Below are 18,995 nucleotides of genomic sequence, written 5' to 3' on the forward strand. Positions count from 1 at the left end.
GACTTAATATTGGTCCTTGTGCTGGCAGTAATCCCCTAATGAACTCCAGATACTTAGTGGGGGGGGAAACGCGTCATGAGCTTCGTGTGGGGGCACACATCGCGTCCTGGAACCTTCTGTGGCCTGCGAAGGTTACCATCTAAACGCTAAGTACCCCTGCATCTTTCTACTAAAGCCAAAATGCTGGCTAGTTTCATGTAACAGCCACTATATTTGTGTTTTACAAAATAAGCTAATTGGAGTATTTATGTGGTGCTTAATTGAACAGCTCTATTGATGTACACTGGTTTGGTGGGTTTCAATCATTTTTCAACTGGCTAACATTGTACTAAAACTTTTTCCTGTACAGTCAGACACAGCCATTACACAGTACACAGCAGGGACATATATATATAAAACATTATCCAGCACAGGAACTTTTTTTTTTTTTTTTTTTTTTAAAACATCCAATTGTATAAATTATTATTATTTCAAGATCTATAATAATTATTATTATTATTATTATTTCAAGATCTAGTGATTAAAGTCAGCTTTGAAATTAACTTTGCCATAAAACTCCTTTACAAAAAGGTCCTGCAATGCCCTGTACATAGTGAATCAGAAGAACTATACATTACTAATTGACCACTACCACTACTTGGGATAGCATCTTGCAGATGGGAGTACCCCATCCCATTTTATGCCATCAGCAATGCGGAAATAAAGAGAGTGGCGCTCCAAGTGTCTTAGCTCAGGCAGTTGAACAGACACAGTGAGCGGAGATGTAGCTCACCGGAGTAACAGATGGACAGGCTGTTGCTCCGGCCGCTCACCCACACACCAGAGGAAGCAGGTGTACATGTGTGTCGCCCTGGGCAAGCCAGGGGACACAGGTCACACACCACCACACCCTACATCCCAGTTAGGAACACCAAAGCTAACCAAAAATCCTTGTTGCCTTCCTCCAGAGGCTGATGATTCACACCAGGGGGTGGGCCAGGCGGTTGGCTCCGCCCACCGAGGAGGACACAGCTCTGGAGGCAGGAGAAACCAGGCAGTTGAAGAGAGTTGAGTTTAGGAGGAGGAAGTGGAAGGAGTGGAGGAGTAGCCCAGGCAGGGCTTGAGAAAACAGCTAAGTGAAAGTGAAGGAAGAAAAGTGGTAAAGGAGGACAGCAAGAGTGGTGACAGAACAGAAAGAGTGTGCAAAGCCTGAAGTAGTCCAGCTGTGTGCAGGACAGGTCAACAAGGTCAGCAACGGCGGTGACTGTCTGGAGGGGGACCATTTGGAAGTTCCTGGAAGGACCGCGGACGGGTAGTGGCCCGGCGGTCTGGAGCAGTGTTCCGAACTACAGTCAGCACCAGGGCAGGGGCCTCTCGGACCACGGCAAGGCTAGGAGTCGCCAGAATTTGCCAAATCCATCAGTGAAGGGGACGTAGATCCCCCAACAACCAAGTCCCGATTGAAGGCAACAGCCCAACCAGTATAAGAGAGACACCGCCATCGCCAAGGCACCAGTTTCTCAGGGCCAGCGCCTGCGGGCAAAGAGTAGAGCTCCTCCGGTCCAGCTTGAAGCCGGGGAGCGGGTTACCGGTGGGAACCCATCGCTACCAACATAGAACAAAGGTGCAAGGAAAAAGGGACATCACCGTCACCTACTGGGAGAGCAAGTGCAGCCGTCCGTGGGAACCGTCTTTCCAGCTGTGTGGTTTACCGTAAAACTGTGACAACGTCTCAGGCTGAGTGAGTACCACAGTGCCGCAAGGCACAGCGCTGCCCCCGCGTCCCTGCGCCCACCAGGCCCTGCACCTCCCAAACCATCACCGGGCCCCGGGATCACCAACCCCTACCCACGGAGGGGCAACACAACACCTGGCTGCTCCGCATCACCATCCCCGGGATCCCCATATTGAGCAGCGGTGGTGAAATCACCACAACCGTGGGTGGCGTCACGGACAATAAACAATTCCCACACCCAACAAATCCCTTTCACTCACGGGCGAGGAGTGCCGCTCGAGAAACCCCCGGGATCCGGCCTACAGCTCGAGCCACCACTGAGCAGCGGCCGCCGGACCCGAGCAGAAGGGGGTGAGCGTAGTGTGCTGACACCCTCCTCCCCGCCCGCGACACATGCAACGAAAGAGAAAAGGGAGCCGGCCGCTGCCAAAAGGTACGGACACTGGATGTGCGTTCCTTGGGTCTTTATTCATACACTGCATCGACTCCTCCTTCAGGTATAGTGTAACAGGAACATATTTCAGTTTTTCTTGTTTAATAAATATGAAAACCTTTCTACATTTTTTTTTGTCAAGATGGGGTGCAGAGTGTACATGAAAAAAAACCAAAAAAAAAAAATCACCTTTTTTTAAATTTACCAAATGGCTGCAATGAAACAAAGAGTGAAAAATGTAAAGGGGTCTGAACACTTTCCATACCCACTGTAAGGCCGGTGTCCCACTTGCCGTGCAACACCCGGCACCGACTCACACTCTGCTCACAGGAGCAAGTCGGTTGCATGTATCTCTATGCAGCTGACCCGCTCCTGTGAGAGTGAGTCAGAGCCGGGTGTTGCACCGCAATCACAAGTGGGACACTGGCCTAAGGCCAGGACTACGATTAGGGCCAGGGGGTGGAATTAGGGCAGAGACTAGAATTCAAACCGAGACTATAACAAAAGACGAAAATCAGGCCCAGGATAAGAATATCAGGGAGTAGAATTAGGGGTACTTTGCACGCTGCGACATCGCAAGCCGATGCTGCGATGTAGAGCGTGATAGTCCCCGCCCCCATCGCAGCAGCGATATCTTCTAATTGCTGGCGTAGCGAACATTATCGCCACGGCAGCTTCACATGCACTCACCTGTCCTGCAACGTCACTCTGGCTGGCGATCCGCCTCCTTCCTAAGGGGGCGGGTCGTGTGGCGTCACAGCGATGTCACACGACAGGCTGCCAATAGCAGCGGAGGGGCGGAGATGAGAGGGACGTAAACATCCAGCCCACCTTCTTCCTTCCGCATAGCAGCCGGGACGCAGGTAGATGTTCCTTGCTCCTGCGGCTTCATACACAGCGATGTGTGCTGCCGCAGGAACGAGGAACTACATCGTACCTGTCGCTGCAGCGGCATTATGGAAATGTCGAAGACTACACAGATGATACGATAACGACGCTTTTGCACACTACGATATTGCCTGCGACACCGGATGTGCGCCACTTTCGATTTGACCCCACCGACATCGCCAAGGATTAAATAAAAGACAAAAAAAAAAAAGAAAAAAAATAATGTGTAACTTTATTTTTAAAATGTTATGCCTAATAGTCTTCTAATTTCTGGGTCTCGGCCAGACGCTGACAGCCCCACACATTGCGGAATATGTAAGACAGCCCCACACACACACACAGAGACAGACAAAGCCACACACACACACACACACACACACCAAAATACGCTGACAGCTACACACACAAAAATACGTTGACAGCTCTCACACACACACACACACCAAAATACGCTGACAGCTACACACACACACACACACCAAAATACGCTGACAGCTACACACACACCAACATACGCTGACAGCTACACACACAAAAATACGTTGACAGCTCACACACACACCAAAATACGCTGACAGCCACACACACACCAACATACGCTGACAGCCACACACACACCAACATACGCTGACAGCCACACACACACCAACATACGCTGACAGCTACACACACACACCAAAATACGCTGACAGCCACACACACACACACACCAAGATACGCTGACAGCTACACACACCAACATACGCTGACAGCCACACACACACACACACACACACACCAACATACGCTGACAGCTACACACACACACACACACACCAACATACGCTGACAGCTACACACACACACACACACACACACCAACATACGCTGACAGCTACACACACACACACACACCAACATACGCTGACAGCTACACACACACACACACACACACCAACATACGCTGACAGCTACACACACACACACACACACACCAACATACGCTGACAGCTACACACACACACACACACCAACATACGCTGACAGCTACACACACACACACACACACACCAACATACGCTGACAGCTACACACACACACACACACCAACATACGCTGACAGCTACACACACACCAACATACGCTGACAGCTACACACACACCAACATACGCTGACAGCTACACACACACACACACCAACATACGCTGACAGCTACACACACACCAACATACGCTGACAGCTACACACACACCAACATACGCTGACAGCTACACACACACACACACCAACATACGCTGACAGCTACACACACACACACACCAACATACGCTGACAGCTACACACACACACCAACATACGCTGACAGCTACACACACACACACACACACACCAACATATGCTGACAGCTACACACACACCAACATACGCTGACAGCTACACACACACCAACATACGCTGACAGCCACACACACACACACACACACACACATACACACAGGAATGTGTGAGGGCCATTTTGTGTTCCAAGCATGTCATCAGTTTCTCATGACAGAAATGGCGCAGTGTGAGAAGTCGCCGCCTGTACCCACCTTCGTCCTCTACAGACCTGACCCTGAATGGCGGGTGCAGATTGCGCCGCACACTACACTATGCTCATAGACATCTTGCACTGTGAGCTGACGGGCCCTTTAAAACAAAGCAATGGACGAGTAATGCCATGCACTGCCACTGTTAGCCTCAGAACAGTCAGTACGGGCCCGGAGCACACACACTTCCTGCACGTCCGACTCGTACGAGAGGCCATGAACCAACTACTCACCCGGCAACTCACAGGATGAATATAGGAGGCCGGCTCAGTGACTCTCGTCCTCGGCACACCTCTAGATAGGCAGGCTCGGGATTGGCTCGCTGCCTAGACTCTGCCAGCGTAATTGGCTGCTGCGACATTACGCTTTCCCATGATGCAGCGCGTTGTTGACTGGTGAAGCAAGATGGCGGCGCCCAGTGTCCGCGGCGTGAGTGCCGGAGCCGGGGCTGCAACCGGTGAGACGAGCTTCAGGAGGAAGGTGCGAGGAAAGCTCCCGGCCATCAGGGGGACCCGGCCCTCTGTGCACAACGGCCAGCTCCTCGTCTCCACAGGCGTCCCCTCCCTGGACCATATCCTAGGTGTGTGGCGGCAGCGTCCTAGCGACTGACAGCGGCTTCAAATACGTGTTCACTACATGCATGTATACAACCTATAGGACATATACTATACATAAAGAGCAGGAGGACACACACTGTACATAGAGAGCAGGAGGACAGACACTGCACATAGAGAGCAGGAGGCCGCACACTGTACATAGAGAGCAGGAGGACAGACACTGTACATAGAGAGCAGGAGGACACACACTGTACATAGAGCGCAGGAGGATGCACACTGTACATAGAGAGCAGGAGGACGCACACTGTACATAGAGAGCAGGAGGACGCACACTGTACATAGAGCGCAGGAGGACGCACACTGTACATAGAGAGCAGGAGGACGCACACTGTACATAGAGAGCAGGAGGACAGACACTGTACATAGAGCGCAGGAGGACGCACACTGTACATAGAAGGAGGACAGACACTGTACATAGAGCGCAGGAGGACAGACACTGTACATAGAGCGCAGGAGGACGCACACTGTACATAGAAGGAGGACGCACACTGTACATAGAGCGCAGGAGGACACACACTGTACATAGAGAGCAGGAGGACGCACACTGTACATAGAGAGCAGGAGGACACACACTGTACATAGAGAGCAGGAGGACGCACACTGTACATAGAGAGCAGGAGGACGCACTGTACATAGAGAGCAGGAGGATGCACACTGTACATAGAGAGCAGGAGGACGCACACTGTACATAGAGAGCAGGAGGACAGACACTGTACATAGAGCGCAGGAGGATGCACACTGTACATAGAGAGCAGGAGGACAGACACTGTACATAGAGAGCAGGAGGACAGACACTGTACATAGAGAGCAGGAGGACAGACACTGTACATAGAGAGCAGGAGGACGCACACTGTACATAGAGAGAAGGAGGCCAGACACTGTACATAGAGAGCAGGAGGACGCACACTGTACATAGAGAGCAGGAGGACGCACACTGTACATAGAGAGAAGGAGGACAGACACTGTACATAGAGAGCAGGAGGACGCACACTGTACATAGAGAGCAGGAGGACGCACACTGTACATAGAGAGCAGGAGGACAGACACTGTACATAGAGAGCAGGAGGACAGACACTGTACATAGAGAGCAGGAGGACGCACACTGTACATAGAGAGCAGGAGGACGCACACTGTACATAGAGAGCAGGAGGACAGACACTGTACATAGAAGGAGGACAGACACTGTACATAGAGCGCAGGAGGACAGACACTGTACATAGAGCGCAGGAGGACAGACACTGTACATAGAGAGCAGGAGGACACACACTACATAGAGAGCAGGAGGACACACACTGTACATAGAGAGCAGGAGGACGCACACTGTACATAGAGCGCAGGAGGACGCACACTGTACATAGAGAGCAGGAGGACGCACACTGTACATAGAGTGCAGGAGGACGCACACTGTACATAGAGTGCAGGAGGACGCACACTGTACATAGAGCGCAGGAGGCCGCACACTGTACATAGAGCGCAGGAGGCCGCACACTGTACATAGAGCGCAGGAGGCCGCACACTGTACATAGAGAGCAGGAGGACAGACACTGTACATAGAGCGCAGGAGGACGCACACTGTACATAGAGCGCAGGAGGACGCACACTGTACATAGAGAGCAGGAGGACACACTGTACATAGAGCGCAGGAGGACAGACACTGTACATAGAGCGCAGGAGGACAAACACTGTACATAGAGAGCAGGAGGATGCACACTGTACATAGAGAGCAGGAGGACACACACTGTACATAGAGCGCAGGAGGACAGACACTGTACATAGAGAGCAGGAGGACACACACTGTACATAGAGAGCAGGAGGACAGACACTGTACATAGAGCAGGAGGACAGACACTGTACATAGAGAGCAGGAGGACAGACACTGTACATAGAGCGCAGGAGGACACACTGTACATAGAGAGCAGGAGGACAGACACTGTACATAGAGCGCAGGAGGACACACTGTACATAGAGAGCAGGAGGACAGACACTGTACATAGAGCGCAGGAGGACACACTGTACATAGAGCGCAGGAGGACAGACACTGTACATAGAGCGCAGGAGGACAGACACTGTACATAGAGCGCAGGAGGACAGACACTGTACATAGAGAGCAGGAGGACACACACTGTACATAGAGAGCAGGAGGACAGACACTGTACATAGAGCGCAGGAGGACAGACACTGTACATAGAGCGCAGGAGGACAGACACTGTACATAGAGAGCAGGAGGACAGACACTGTACATAGAGCGCAGGAGGACACACTGTACATAGAGAGCAGGAGGACAGACACTGTACATAGAGCGCAGGAGGACAGACACTGTACATAGAGAGCAGGAGGACAGACACTGCACATAGAGCGCAGGAGGACACACTGTACATAGAGAGCAGGAGGACAGACACTGTACATAGAGCGCAGGAGGACGCACACTGTACATAGAGCGCAGGAGGACGCACACTGTACATAGAGCGCAAGAGGACAGCCACTGTACATAGAGCGCAGGAGGACAGACACTGTACATAGAGCGCAGGAGGACAGACACTGTACATAGAGCGCAGGAGGACAGACACTGTACATAGAGCGCAGGAGGACACACTACATAGAGCGCAGGAGGACACACTGTACATAGAGCGCAGGAGGACACACACTGTACATAGAGAGCAGGAGGACAGACACTGTACATAGAGCGCAGGAGGACGCACACTGTACATAGAGCGCAGGAGGACGCACACTGTACATAGAGTGCAGGAGGACGCACACTGTACATAGAGTGCAGGAGGACGCACACTGCATAGAGTGCAGGAGGACGCACACTGTACATAGAGCGCAGGAGGACAGACACTGTAAATAGAGCGCAGGAGGACAGACACTGTAAATAGAGCGCAGGAGGACGCACACTGTACATAAAGCGTGTAGCCTATAGGACATGTAGTATAAATGGGGCTGTAATGTGTAGTATATAGGTCCATAGCGTACAGTATATAGAACATTTAGTATACATAGGTCTGTAGTGTGCAGTGCATAGGTCCATAGCAGACAGTATATAGGATATATGCTTTACCTGGGCCTATAACACAGTGCTTAGGAAATAGAGTACTGTACAAATGCTTTAGCAGGTGGGGAAAAAAATCTGCAGAGTAAGAAGGATTTAAGAAATAGAAGTGTTAATCCATTAAAATAGAAAGTGAGTGAATAAAAGAGACAGGAATCTATCCAGTATTTGCTGTGACCGCACTTTGCCTTTAAAACAGCATCAGTTTTTCTAGGTACAAGTGCACAAAGTCAGGGATTTTGTAGGATTATAGTCCGATGTATCTGTAACCAGTGATACTAAACAAGTGGTAATGATCAGCATTTACATATGTAAGAGATAGCACAGTCATTAACGGAAACAGAAACTGCTGTGTAGGAGGTGTATAACTTTCTGGGGAACAACCAAGCTCTGCTACACAGGTGAGCTTGTAGGAGATTGTTTCCTGTCACAGGTCATACACCATGGTCAGACTGAGCCCCGGTTTCTACCTGACAATCATCAAAGAAGACTGAGCTCTCATTATATGTTCAAACTTTTGTATAAGCTCCAAAAGAAGGACGACATTGAGGACTGGAGACACAGTGATCAGCCAAGGAATCTTAGTGCGAAGATGAAAGCCACAGAATATTTACTGTCTTTTAAATCTGAGAATATCCAGCAGAGCTGTCAGCATCCAGTGGGATTCAGCTACACCTATGTGTTGTTTGGGGGATTCTGGCTCTAAATGGATTTCAACTGCTGCCAAAAGGCATACCTTCTACATGGAAACCAGGCCAAGTGACTCACCTATGTACAAAAACATAAGAATTGGGTGCAGAAATATAGCAACCGTAACAGAACGTAGTCTGTTAGCAAAGGGCTGGAGAATGATACTAAATTTAATGTCTATGGGAACAGTGAAGCATGGTGGAGGGTCCATGTAAGTTTTGGGCTGCATTTTAGCAAGGAGTTGGGGATTTGGTACAGATTAATGGTGTCCTCAATGCTGAGAAATACAGACAGATACTTAATCATCATGTAATACCATCACGGAGGCACTTGATTGGCTCTAGATGTATTCTGTAGTAGGACAATAATCCCCAAACATACAGCAAATGTCATTGAGAACTATCTTCTTACTAAAGAAGAACAAGGAGTCCTGAAAGTGATGATCCGACCCCATCGAGCCCTGATCTCAACATCATAGTTTGTCAGGGATTACATGAAGAGACAGAGGGGTCTGTAGAAGCCTCATACACAGAAGATCTGTGGTTAGTTCTCCAAGATGTTTGGAACAACCTCCCTGCCGAGTTCCTTTGGAAACTGTGTGCTAGTGTACATGGAAGAATTGATGCTGCTTTCAAGGCAAAGGGCGGTCACATTCAATTTTGGTTTAGATTCTCTTCTGTTCTTTTACTTTCCATTTTGTTAATTGATAATCAACTATTAACACGTTGCATTTTGGAAGCATTTATTTTACTTCTTCATATAATGCTATCATATTCTGCAGTACTTTATAGACATAATGACTGTGCCCATTGGGGCTTACAATCTAAATTCCCTATCCGTGTGTCTTTGGAGTGCAGGAGGAAACCCAGGCAAACACGGGGAGAACATACAAACTTTGTAGGTGTCATCCTTTCTGGGATTTGAACCTAGGTCTGCAAATCACTGCCCGTGCATTGTTAGTGTGCTACATTTTTCCACACCTGCCAAAAACGTTTGCACAGTACTGTAGATCTATAACCTATGCAAAATACAACACATAGTAAACAGATCTAAAGCATACAGTTCAGCATATATACAATAAAGTATAACCTGGCACAGTGAATGGAGCAATACCATGAAGTCTACAGGACATTTTCACCGTACAGTATGGCTAGTGATGAGTCTAGTAAAACTGTACCATGTTGAATATAAGGCATTTCTTAGTTATAGTATATAGGACACCTCTATAGATAATAATCCAGATCGCAGTACAGTGCAGGGATTTTCACACTGATTTCTAGTTGTTGTTACACAAATCGACTACAAGCGTTAAACAACCATCAAATGGTTATATGTAATGTGATCAGTGGTCATTTATAATGCAACCATTAATCTGTGCACACAGAACAATTATTAATACGATCATTCTGTGTCATAGGATCTCATTATCGGCAGCACATCTGGTTATGCAGGACAATGTGCGGCCAATATTGATGATTGGTAAAGGTGTTGTCCAGTCGGTTCATATTGATCATGTGGACACTGAGCGGCTGTTATTTGCTCCTGTCCCTATAAAGCGTCCAGTGTCGGCTAATGCAGTACACACAGGGCCGCTCTGTATATTCAGTGCAGCTGTGCTGTGCGGCTCTATATTACATTCCTTGGTTCTCATGCATTCATTAGCAGATACAGGTTTGGGGTTAGCCTTATTGTCATCCTTTTTTATAATGCATTGTTTGCAGTTTTTAAAATGTTTTTATTTTGTGTTCTGTCTGGTTGATAATAAAAATTACAAATTATATCTTGATAAATGACCTTTTGTACTACACCTTTCTTGCTATTGTAGTCTTTATTTATTTGTTGTTTTAAGTCTGTCATCCAGTGGTTGGGAAATAACAGGTGATCTGCAGAATGTCGGCCCCATACCAATCTGATCTTTATGATCTCTGCTGTGGAGACATCAATATGATGCAACCAGATAACCTCCTTAGGTTTTGTTTAAACATCATCGCATCCCACGATTTGTTTGTTCTATAGGTGATTGCTGGACTATAGGGTACTTCTCACATAGCGAGATTGCTAGCTAGATCGCTGCTGAGTCACCAGTGACCTCATTAACGATCTTGTTGTGTGTGACACTGAGCAGCGATCTGGCCCCTGCTGTGAAATCGCTGCTCATTACACACAGTGCTGGTTCATTTTTTGGACATTGCTCTCCCGCTGTGAAGCACACATCACTGTGTTTGACAGCGAGAGAGCAACGATCTGAATATGCAGGGAGCAGGGAGCCGGCTTCTGGCAGTCTGCGGTAAGCTGTAACCAAGGTAAATATCAGGTAACCAAGCAAAGCCCTTTGCTTGGTTACCCAATATTTACCTTGGTTACCAGAATCCTCCGCTCTCAGGCTGCCAGTGCCGGCTCCCTGCACACGTAGCCAGAGTACACATCGGGTAAATAAGCAAAGCGGTTTGCTTATTAACCCAATGTGTACTCTGGGTAGGAGTGCAGGGAGCCAGCGCTAAGCGGTGTGCGCTGATAACAAGGTAAATATCGGGTAACCAAGCGAAGTGCTTTGCTTGGTTAGCCGTTATTTACTTAGTTACCAAGCGCAGCATCGCTTCCATGCGTTGTTGCTGGCTGGGGGCTGGTCACTGGTCGCTGGTGAGATCTGCCTGATTGACAGCTCACCAGCGACCACGTAGCGACCCACCAGCAATCCTGACCAGGTCAGATCGCTGGTGGGATCACTGGAGCGTCGCTAAAGTGTGACGGTACCCTATCTCAAGGCGCTGATAATCAGGAATGAGCTTTCTTACAAACACCTATTCCCATGTTATTACACTTTACCATCCCAGCATGCTTTGTCAGTCCACAGCTTTTATATCGACTTTTTTTCTAACCTATACTAGCCCAACTTTTCCTCCCTCTCATCATGTGGGAGGCTTACATGCCTCCTAATAATCATGTTGCTGCCTTTGAACGGACTATAACTTCCGAAAATCTTTTTTAAAATGTGGAGCCCAAAACTGGATCCCATATTCTGCATGTGGCCTTACAAGTGATTTATAGAGGGGAACAATACATTGGGATCACAGGATTTTGTCTTTTTATACACCCTAAAATCTTGATTGCTTTTGCAGCTGCTGCCTGACATTGAGTACTGCAGCTCAGCCCAGAATACCAAAGTCCTTCTCCTATTCTCTACTCTTTGGTATATTTCCATTTAATGTATATGCAGCAATCAGATTACTCCAGTGCATTACTCTATATCACCATTAACCCTCATCAGCCGAGATTTTGCCCATTCAGACATCTTTTTGATCGTATGCAGATACGTTTTTGATTAGCTGTCTTACATTGCCGTTTCTCCTTCTCTTCCATAGGCGGTGGTCTTGCTGTGGGAACACTTCTCCTAATAGGTCAGTGCTACTTTTTGCTGCCATAAAACAGGGAGGACACAATTGTTTTATGTTGATGCTGACTTTGCACCAAGGGAAGGCGTAGTAATCTGATATCAGGGCATATGGTGATGATAGTGTTGGCACCCACTCAGCATTCTTCTCTGTGATATAGGACGTAGAGGCTTTGTACAAGTGCCTCCATTCTACCAAACTCCTGAATAAATGTACAGTATGTACGTACAGTATGTACTTATGATTGCCTTTCTCAGGCAAATCCAAAAGTTTTTTTGTTTTTTTGAGGATGATCTTGATCTGGGGTGTTTATCTGATCAGCCAGAAAAGAGGTTGGCTCTGATAAGACTACCTAAAGCTGGTGTCACACATAATAATAATAATTAATAATAATTTTATTCATTTATATAGCGCTATTAATTCCACAGCGCTTTACATACATTGGCAAACACTGTCCCCATTGGGGCTCACAATCTAGAGTCCCTATCTGTATGTCTTTGGAGTGTGGGAGGAAACCGGAGTACCCGGAGGAAACCCACGCAAACACGGGGAGAACATACAAACTCCTTGCAGATGGTGTCCTTGGTAGGATTTGAACCCAGGACCCCAGTGCTGCAAGACTGCAGTGCTAACCACTAAGCCACCGTGTCACATAATGACAACGACGTCGCTGCAACGTCACCATATTCTGTGACGTTGCAGCGACCTCAACAGCGACGTCGCTGTGTGTGACACATAACAACGATCAGACCCCTGCTGCGAAATCGTTGCTCGCTCCTGAATGCTCGAAGTAATTTTTTGATCGCTGCTATGCCGCTGCGCCATGCTGATAAGCTGATAATCCTTGTGTTTGACACCGCAGCAGCGACGCTACGCTACGTTTGAAACCACACAACGACCGTCGACGTCGCTATGATCGCTGCTCCGTCGCTGCTTTTTCTAACATGTTTGACAGCTTACTAACTATCATCGATGGTCGCTGCTACGTCACAGAATATGGTGACGTTGCAGCGACGTCGTTGTCGTCGTCGTTATGTGTGACCCCAGCTTTATAGCACAGGCATATTAGCATTTTCTGCTGTGTTACACTGTTCTCTTGTGAATTTGCTTGTGATATGAAGTCATGATCTGGATAAATTGCTTTCCATAGGAAAGGATCACAAACATTCCTGGGGATAACTTGTTCACCAAAACAAATGTCTCTGTGCATAGTTTTGTTCCTTGACTGCGTTTTATTTTACCAAAAATTTCTCCCAACTTAATTGGTTAATCTAGTCCGAGGCAATTATTACCTATCCTTTTGGGGGGTGGGTCGGCACACAGAGGCCTAAAGAAGTCACTGTAGTCTTCAGTTTTGGTGAGTCTTGTAGGGGTAGAAAACCTGCTTGACTTGTATTCCATTTAAACTCCACTCAGTTAATACAGGTTGGGGTCCGACGGCTGCTTATTTTGGGGAACATTGGAAGTCCCAGCAATCAGATCCCCACTTAGTTACATAGTTACTAAGGTTGAAAAAAGACCTAGGTCCATCTAGTTGAACCTTCCTCCACCAGTTCTACATTTTGTCACTAAGTCATTTATAACCAACAATGTTGTGTGCACTGAGGAAATCATCCAGCCCTTTTTTAAAAGCTGTTATAGTATCTGCCATTACTATCTCTTGTGGTAGGGCATTCCACAGTCTGACCGCTCTAACTGTAAAGAACCCTTTCCTATTTAGCTGTCGGAATCGCTTTTCTTCCACTCGCAGTGAGTGTCCCCTGGTTCTTAGTATTGTTTTTGGAAGAAATAAGTCATGTGCCAGTCCTTTATATTGACCACACATGTATTTATACATATAAATGAGATCTCCTCTGAGACGTCTTTTTTTCTAAGCTAAACATATCTAACCTTTTCAACCTGTCATCATATGTGAGGCCTTCCATTCCTTGTAGTAGTCTAGTTGCCTGCCTTTGAACTGACTCTAACTTCTGAATGTCCTTTTTAAAATGTGGTGCCCAAAACTGGATCCCGTATTCCAGATGTGGCCTTACAAGTGATTTATAGAGGGGTAACAATACGTTGGGATCACGGGATCTAATCTCTCTTTTTATACACCCTAGAATCTTGTTTGCTTTTGCAGCTGCTGCTTGGCATTGAGTGCTGCTGCTCTGTGTAGCATATTAAGAACGAGTATACTTGTCCACATGTCTAACAAATTTGTTCATACCCCTAAACTGAACACCTTAAGGAATCAGCTGAAAGAGAAGAAACTTGCAGGAATACTGTATGGTTTCCAAACATGACCAATGTGTTTGTGCAGTTTAATGGGATTTAACTGCAATGCAATGCACCCCCAATTGTCATAGGTGGGGCTTTTTCTGAAAGGATAACCCCTTTAAGTTCAAAACCTGGTGGCCATTGTGAAAATAAAATTGTCCATTATAAGTGTCCTGTGCTGCACTCTCTGTTGTGTTTTGCTGATGGTGCAAGGCTGGGCTAATGTATATCAGGCTGCGAGTGGATTTGCTGGGTGTTTTTCATCTTTCTTTTTTTTTTGTGTAAGACTGGGTTGTGTGCAGCTGAACTAATAGCTAGCACATAGGTCTGAACAATTATTAGACAGATTATTTTTGTGTCAGTCTAATTAGCTGTTTTTATGAGTGGTCCCTTTTTCTCTAATCTGCTCTATGACCGCATCACAAGAGGTTGCTGACCCATGCCAACAGAGAGCGGAAACACAAAGCGGTTAGCCCCTCCCCCACCTCCTATCCTTAATGTTTTTCCTGTCCTTAAGGGCATGAAGAGCTATCCTGTGGTGACCTGTGACCGGGAATCAAACACTGCACAAAATTTACTTTTTTTTTTTTTTTTAAATAGCAGCCGGTCAGCAGAGGTCAATCGCACGGCCTCACTACCCGGTATGCTGGTCACGCATCCTCCAGGAGCCGAACCGCACCATTCTTTTGTGTTCCATAGTAAAGTTGAATGGTGGCAGGTGGGGTCCTTCTGAAGCTTCCCAGCCTCTCCCCTCTTTCTTTTTCATGCTGGCGTGTGAGGCATGCACAGCAAGTGATGTTGGATGCCAAAATCATCTGTCGTGACATCACTTCAGGTTGCATTGCATCATGGAATGCATCGCGTTTCCAGACTGGAAAAATTGAGAATATGACTGCAAGAAGCTGCAAGGGTCCAACCTAGGCCTCTACACTTCAGGGTTCTTGGGAAGTGAGGGGGAGGAGTACCATTGATTGCATGTTGCCACCGTGAGTTATGCTCACTTAGTTATAAGAGATCGTGATGGAGGACACCCTAAGATAGGACTGAAATCTTCTATGGACTATGGAGAGTGTATGTTCCATAAGATTAGCATCTGCAGATCCCAGCACAAAACCATGCCCAGTGAGTGTTACTGGCATGGGTAGGACCCTCTTTTGGAGCTAGGGCTGGATTTATGGCCTTCACCCTTCTTTCAGGGGGAAAAAAATACTGAAAAAAATGCACGGGAGAAATCTTTGATGCGTTTGATGGTGGGAAGAGGAGATAAGAGGGGAGTAGAGAAGGAAATCTTGTGATGATCGAAGGTTACTTCCGGTTAAGTACGGAGAGACTAGATCACAGATGTAAAGAGGAGACAGATTCCGGATGGCTTTGTAGGTCATGGTTAGTGTTTTGAACTTGAGTGATTGGGCAATGGGAAGCCAGTGAAGGGATTGGCAGAGAGGAGAGGTCGGGGAGTAGCGGGAGGACAGGTGGATTAGTCGGGCAGCATAGTGTAGAATAGATTGTATGGATGCGAGACTGTTACCGTGTTTCCCCGAAAATAAGACTTCCCCCGAAAATAAGACCTAGCAGGAGTTTTCAGGGATGCTTAAATATAAGATATCTCCTGAAAATAAGACCTAGCTGCAGTCAATAATGAAGTGTCATGCAGCAGTAAAAAAGTTAAAAACACTGCAGGACACTTGATTATAGATAGCGGACACCCCCAGAAGAGAGAAGGAAGAAGATAGAAGACCCCCAATCATACTCACCAGACACTGGAGCAAGTGAGCACATCAAGGTCCTGCGGTGGAACGCACACACACATCAGATCACACACACACAAACACACATCAGATCACATACACACACACACACTACAGATCGTATCCACACACTCACCACATCTTGCGATATCGCTTGCTTCTCGGCGGCGATACTGTGCACTTGATTTTCCAGGACCTGCCGGAGGATCACATGGCCTGAAGCACGTGGTATCTCCAGATGTTGAGTGTGTGTGTGAGTGTATGCGATCGGATGTGTGCGTGTAAGCTGTTTGATGTCTGTGTGTTTGTGAATGTATGCGATCGGATCTGTGAGTGTCGGCAGGAGGCAGAGGAGGACGGCGTGCAGCACAGCTGCTGGGAGCACCCACCGGAGAGCACAGGGAGGAGCTGTGTGTGTGTGTATGCTGTTTGATGTGTGACTGTGTTCTGATGTATGAGTGTCGGCCATACGCAGGGGAGCACAGCTTCTGGGAGATCACAGGGAGAAATGATGGGGAAATGATGGGGAATGTGTGTGTGTGTGTGTGTGTGTGTGTGTGTGTGATCTGATGTATGTGAGCGTCAGTCAGATGTAGGGGAGCACAGGTGCTGGGAGATCACAGGGAGGAATGATGTGGAATCTGATGTGTGTGTGTCTGTATGAGCATGAGTGAGTGTGATGTGATCTATGCGAGTGTCAGCCAGACGTAGTGGAGGCGTGCAGCACACCTGCTGGGAGAACACAGGAGGCTCGGAGCCATACAGACGCCCGGGGCTGGTAAGTATGACGATCCCGGGAAAGGGTGTCTGCTTTTTGTGGGGGGTAAACTTACCGCCAACCATGTCTCCTCGAGAATAAGACACCCTGAAAAGAAGACCTAGTGCTTTTTTCAGGGCAAAAAAAAATATAAGACAGTGTCTTATTTTCTGGGAAACGGGGTAGAAGGGAGACCAGAGAGCAGCAGGTTGCAATAGTCCAGGTGGGAGATAAGGGCATTAGGGTTTTTGCAACTTCTTGGGAAAGGAATGTTCGAATCCAGGAAACCTTTTTGATTTGAAGGTGGCAGGAGGTGAAGAGAGCTTGGATGTGTGGCTTGAACGAGAAAGCTCAATCTAGAGCAGAGGTCTCAAACACGAGCCCCGCAGGCCCTGTGACGATCACAGCTCTATGGCAGGAGGCAGTGCCGGCAGGCACAGTACAGTTGAATCATTTGCGGTGCCGCGCAGAGCAGCTGTCTGCACTACACCAATGGATGACGCACCGAATCAGATGCAAGGTGGTGATATCGCTGTATGATGTCACCTCCTTGCATCTGATTGGCCATTGGCATACTGCTCAGAGCTCCTCTGCGCGGCACTGCAAATAATTCAACTGTATCTGCTGGTGCCAGCTCCCAGCATAGAGCTGCGATCGTCATGGGGTCTGCGGGCGCTAACAGCAGGTATGTGCCCACGATCAGGACCCGCTGTGTCCTGGACGCAGCGGGTCCTGACTGTGGGGCCGTGAGTCTCCTCCGCAGGAGATTACAGGAGACCGCAGCTGCTCATACGCACGTTCTGGATTTGGGCCGCTGTGGTCTCCACGCTGTATTCTCAGTACAGAGGACACTTGCGACTCTGAAAGCCGCACCGCAGGTCAGTGTTTGCTGCGGCCCGCACACACACAGTGGATGGGATTTCTAGACATCCCATCCACTCTGCTTGTACTGTACAACTCAGCGCTCTGGACACAGCTGAAACATGCTGCATCCAAAAGGCTGCAAACACTGATCAGCACGCAGCCCTGAGGAAAAAGGGAGGAAAAGTGAGAAGAATTTTTTTTTTATTGCGTTTGTGAAGAGCGGCATAATAGGAGACAAGAATGAGGGCACAAGGATGGGCAAAATACTACAAGGCTGGGCAGAATACTACAAGGCTGGGCACAATACAACAAGGATGGGCAGAATACTGCAAGGCACAAGGATAAACAATACTACAAGGATAGGATGGACACAATACTAGAAGGATGGGCAGAATATTACATGGCACAAGGATGAGCACAATACTACAGGACACAAAAATGGGAACATTACTCAGGGTACAAGGAAGGGGCACATTACTAAAGGCCACAAGGATGGGAGACATTACTACAGGGGACAAGGATGGGGGGACATTTCTACAGGGCACAAGGATGGGGACATTGCTAATTATTAGCAATTACAATTTTATATATATAATATGGGCTGAAAGTGCACACTCCCAGCTGCAATATGAGAGTTTTCACATCCAAATCGGAGAAAGAGTTTAGGAATCATAGCTCTGTAATGCATAGCCTCCTCTTTTTCAAGGGACCAAAAGTAATTGGACAAGGGACTCTAAGGGCTGCAATTAACTCTGAAGGCGTCTTCCTCGTTAACCTGTAATCAATGAAGTAGTTAAAAGGTCTGGGGTTGATTACAGGTGTGTGGTTTTGCATTTGGAAGCTGTTTCTGTGACCAGACAACATGCGGTCTAAGGAACTCTCAATTGAGGTGAAGCAGAACATCCTGAGGCTGAAAAAAAAGAAAAAATCCATCAGAGAGATAGCAGACATGCTTGGAGTAGCAAAATCAACAGTCGGGTACATTCTGAGAAAAAAGGAATTGACTGGTGAGCTTGGG

At 47.6% G+C, this 18,995-nt stretch overlaps 2 protein-coding genes across 7 annotated transcripts in view; one reads left to right on the plus strand and one right to left on the minus strand.

The window, feature by feature from the left end:
* The window catches only part of IMMP1L (inner mitochondrial membrane peptidase subunit 1), a 132,344-nt gene extending 127,407 nt beyond the window's left edge, over positions 1-4,937 (minus strand). Inside the window, exon 1 of the mRNA XM_075325563.1 lies at positions 4,835-4,937. The gene's annotated coding sequence lies outside the window, so the exon portion shown is untranslated. The remainder of the gene's footprint in view (positions 1-4,834) is intronic.
* A 23-nt stretch (positions 4,938-4,960) lies between these two features.
* The window catches only part of ELP4 (elongator acetyltransferase complex subunit 4), a 687,452-nt gene continuing 673,417 nt past the window's right edge, over positions 4,961-18,995 (plus strand). For 3 of the 6 annotated variants that reach the window (XM_075325557.1, XM_075325560.1, XM_075325558.1), the window contains exons 1-2: positions 4,961-5,181; positions 12,320-12,355. In XM_075325557.1, coding sequence (XP_075181672.1) covers positions 5,007-5,181; positions 12,320-12,355 — 211 coding nt within the window. In that variant the 5' untranslated portion in view covers positions 4,961-5,006. The remainder of the gene's footprint in view (positions 5,182-12,319; positions 12,356-18,995) is intronic. The other 3 variants (XM_075325556.1, XM_075325562.1, XM_075325561.1) reach the window with 3 other exon arrangements.

Source organism: Anomaloglossus baeobatrachus, chromosome 10 (assembly GCF_048569485.1).
Source record: "Anomaloglossus baeobatrachus isolate aAnoBae1 chromosome 10, aAnoBae1.hap1, whole genome shotgun sequence".
In the NCBI taxonomy this organism is placed as follows: domain Eukaryota; kingdom Metazoa; phylum Chordata; class Amphibia; order Anura; family Aromobatidae; genus Anomaloglossus; species Anomaloglossus baeobatrachus.